General features: G+C 38.4%; 1 protein-coding gene across 1 annotated transcript; it reads right to left on the reverse strand.

Moving 5' to 3' along the window:
* Positions 1-228: 228 nt before the first annotated feature.
* Positions 229-2,267, reverse strand: LOC141702588 (pentatricopeptide repeat-containing protein At1g52640, mitochondrial). The gene has a single exon (XM_074506247.1). It carries the CDS (start codon positions 2,234-2,236, stop codon positions 647-649), a length of 1,590 nt encoding a protein of 529 aa, XP_074362348.1. The 5' UTR covers positions 2,237-2,267; the 3' UTR covers positions 229-646.
* Between the last annotated feature and the right edge of the window lie 308 nt (positions 2,268-2,575).

The following is a 2,575-nucleotide window of genomic DNA, read 5'->3' on the forward strand; positions in this document are numbered from 1 at the left end:
TCCGGTATGCTTATTTTTCTATAGAAGTTTTTCGATAACGTGCCGTGTTTAAAAATCTGGAATAATTAGGTTCGGATTCAAAGTCAAAAAACTAAAATATGAAGCTATAGATAGGTTCCTTGATACGTATAACATCTCCAAGCAGGCAAGCATAGCTTTCACAAAATAAATAATTTACCACATATTCTTTTAATGTTTGTGTCCGCATCTCGCTGAATGACTTTGTTCCTGCTTCGAATTTTTATAACCATAAGATTTTTGTGCTGTCACGCCAGAAGTCGAACTCGTGACCTTCAGCAACTAGGACACGAGTTCAACCACTACACCAACACTTCGTTGGCATACTGGTGCTTTTCATTTGCTATGCAATGTTCACAAGAATCAGGCTGAATATTTATTGAAAAATAATACGGCTAATATCTACTTCTTCGATGATGATAATACAACAGTAAGGCGAGAAGAGCTAATTAGATGTGATTATAACATTGGAACTAGAAGTTTTGTAACTCAAATTTCTTTCAAGTTGCTGGTACTGGTGGTATTGTCTGGCAATTACAGATTTTAGAACAAACACTACTGCAGAATGGCAAAATGGCATTGTGCATATAAAGTTTACATTGCATGTGGAGAAGACAAAGGGGAGAACTTACTTGCTATATCTAATTTCCTCATCACTCTCCATATCCGAGCTGTATCGTTCTTCGTTTTTTACTCTAGCATTGGTCCTGTTACCTCTCAAAACGCTGGAAAGTTCTTGTATTGAACAAGAAGTGCTCCTCTCCATTTTGTCTGCAAGAATATCTACTTGCTCAGAAAATCCTAACCCTATAATTCGGTTTCTTAACATTTCACAGGTACTCCCATATGGCGGTATCCCATCTTCAATCATCATCTCAAAGTACTTACATGCCTCTTCTAATTTACCTTTCTTCTTGCAAAAACCATGGACCATAACAGCATACGTCGAAGCTGATGGATAGAAGCCCTTTTTCTCCATACTGTCCCAAACGTTTGTTACTCTATCGAATCTCCCAATCTTAATCAACATTTTAAGCAACATATTATACGTATGCCTGTCCGGCTGACAACCATCTGCTTCCATTCTCGAAACCAACTTAAGTGCTCTATTAACTTCTTGATGATCACAATGAAATGCTAGAATTGTATTGTAACTCCACGTATCCGGTTTAGCTCCTCTCTCAATCATCTCATCCAAAAGCTGATAAGCCTCTTCCACCTTACTATTCTTACAAAGCCTCTTAATAATACAATTATAAGTATAAACATTAGGCACAAGATCATACCTTCTCATCCTATCAAGAACCCTAAAAGCAGACTGCACATCATCCGCCTCACACGTAGCATGAATAAAAATCGAATAACTAAAAGCATCCGGCTTGAATCCCATGCTCTTAATTTCCCCAAACAACTTATACGCCTCATCCACATTCCCTCCCTTACACAAACTCTCCAACACACAATTATACGCGACCACATCCGCGACACACCCTCCTCTCTCACTCATTTCATCAAACACCTTTCGCGACTCATTCCCCTCCCCAATTCTCCCCCACCCTCGCATCAAAATGCTATAAGTCTTCACACTAGGCCTAATTTCACCCTTAACTCTATCAAACAATTGTTGTGCATGCCTAACATGTTTTCGCTTACACAACCAAAACAACACCTGATCAAGATCATCTAACCCTGGTGGAACCCCAAAATCAACCATCTTGTCGAAAGCTGAAATCGCGTAATCGGGCAAATTAGCCTTACAATAAGCCCTAAAAATGACCCAAAAAAAATTTCGTGTAATTTCACATTTTTTAGATTCTTGAATTTGTATTAAAAAGTCCCAAATTAACGGAAATTGTTTACTACAACCTAAGACCTCAATTAAAATGTGATAACTAAGTTCACTGTGCCGAAAACCGGGTAATTGATCAGCCCAAATGAAGAACCTGTGAGCTGAGTAACCGAGGTTTTTACAACGTTTAAGTACTTGTTCAACTAAATTGGTGGATACAATGTTGGAAAATGGAGAGAGGGCTGTTTCGATGTCGTGTTTCGGGTTTCGAAAATCGGATAAAATGCGAGAGAGGTTGTTAACTAGTTCTGGTGATGGAGGGTTGTTGTTTGGACAGGGGATTGAAGAGGGAAGAGAGTGCAGGAAGTGACTACATTGGTTGTGTTTTTTGAGGATGGTTGTAAGGAGAAGAGATGCTGTAGATTTCATAACTGAATGGAACAGTAGTAATGGACTAGTGTATGTCTTCCCTTGTAAAATAGAGTTGTACCAGACTAGTATTCCGTTTTATTTTGAATATGGATAATATCCGTTTTTTACGAAGAACTCATCTTCTTCCCATTCCGGTATGACTTATTCCTGTGAATCATTGTTTCTTTGCTCACTTGCTAGACAACTGGAGTCTGGGATCTTGGCTTATCATTAGAGGTCTGACTTTCATTGACAATTAGAGCACTTGAACCATCTACAACATGCCCTTGACCAGCTCTTAATGATTTCCTTTGAATCATTTCAATTCATGTTTTTAAGATTCCATATAAAACTTCC

This window comes from Apium graveolens, unplaced genomic scaffold, assembly GCF_009905375.1.
Source record: "Apium graveolens cultivar Ventura unplaced genomic scaffold, ASM990537v1 ctg5287, whole genome shotgun sequence".
In the NCBI taxonomy this organism is placed as follows: Eukaryota; Viridiplantae; Streptophyta; class Magnoliopsida; order Apiales; family Apiaceae; genus Apium; species Apium graveolens.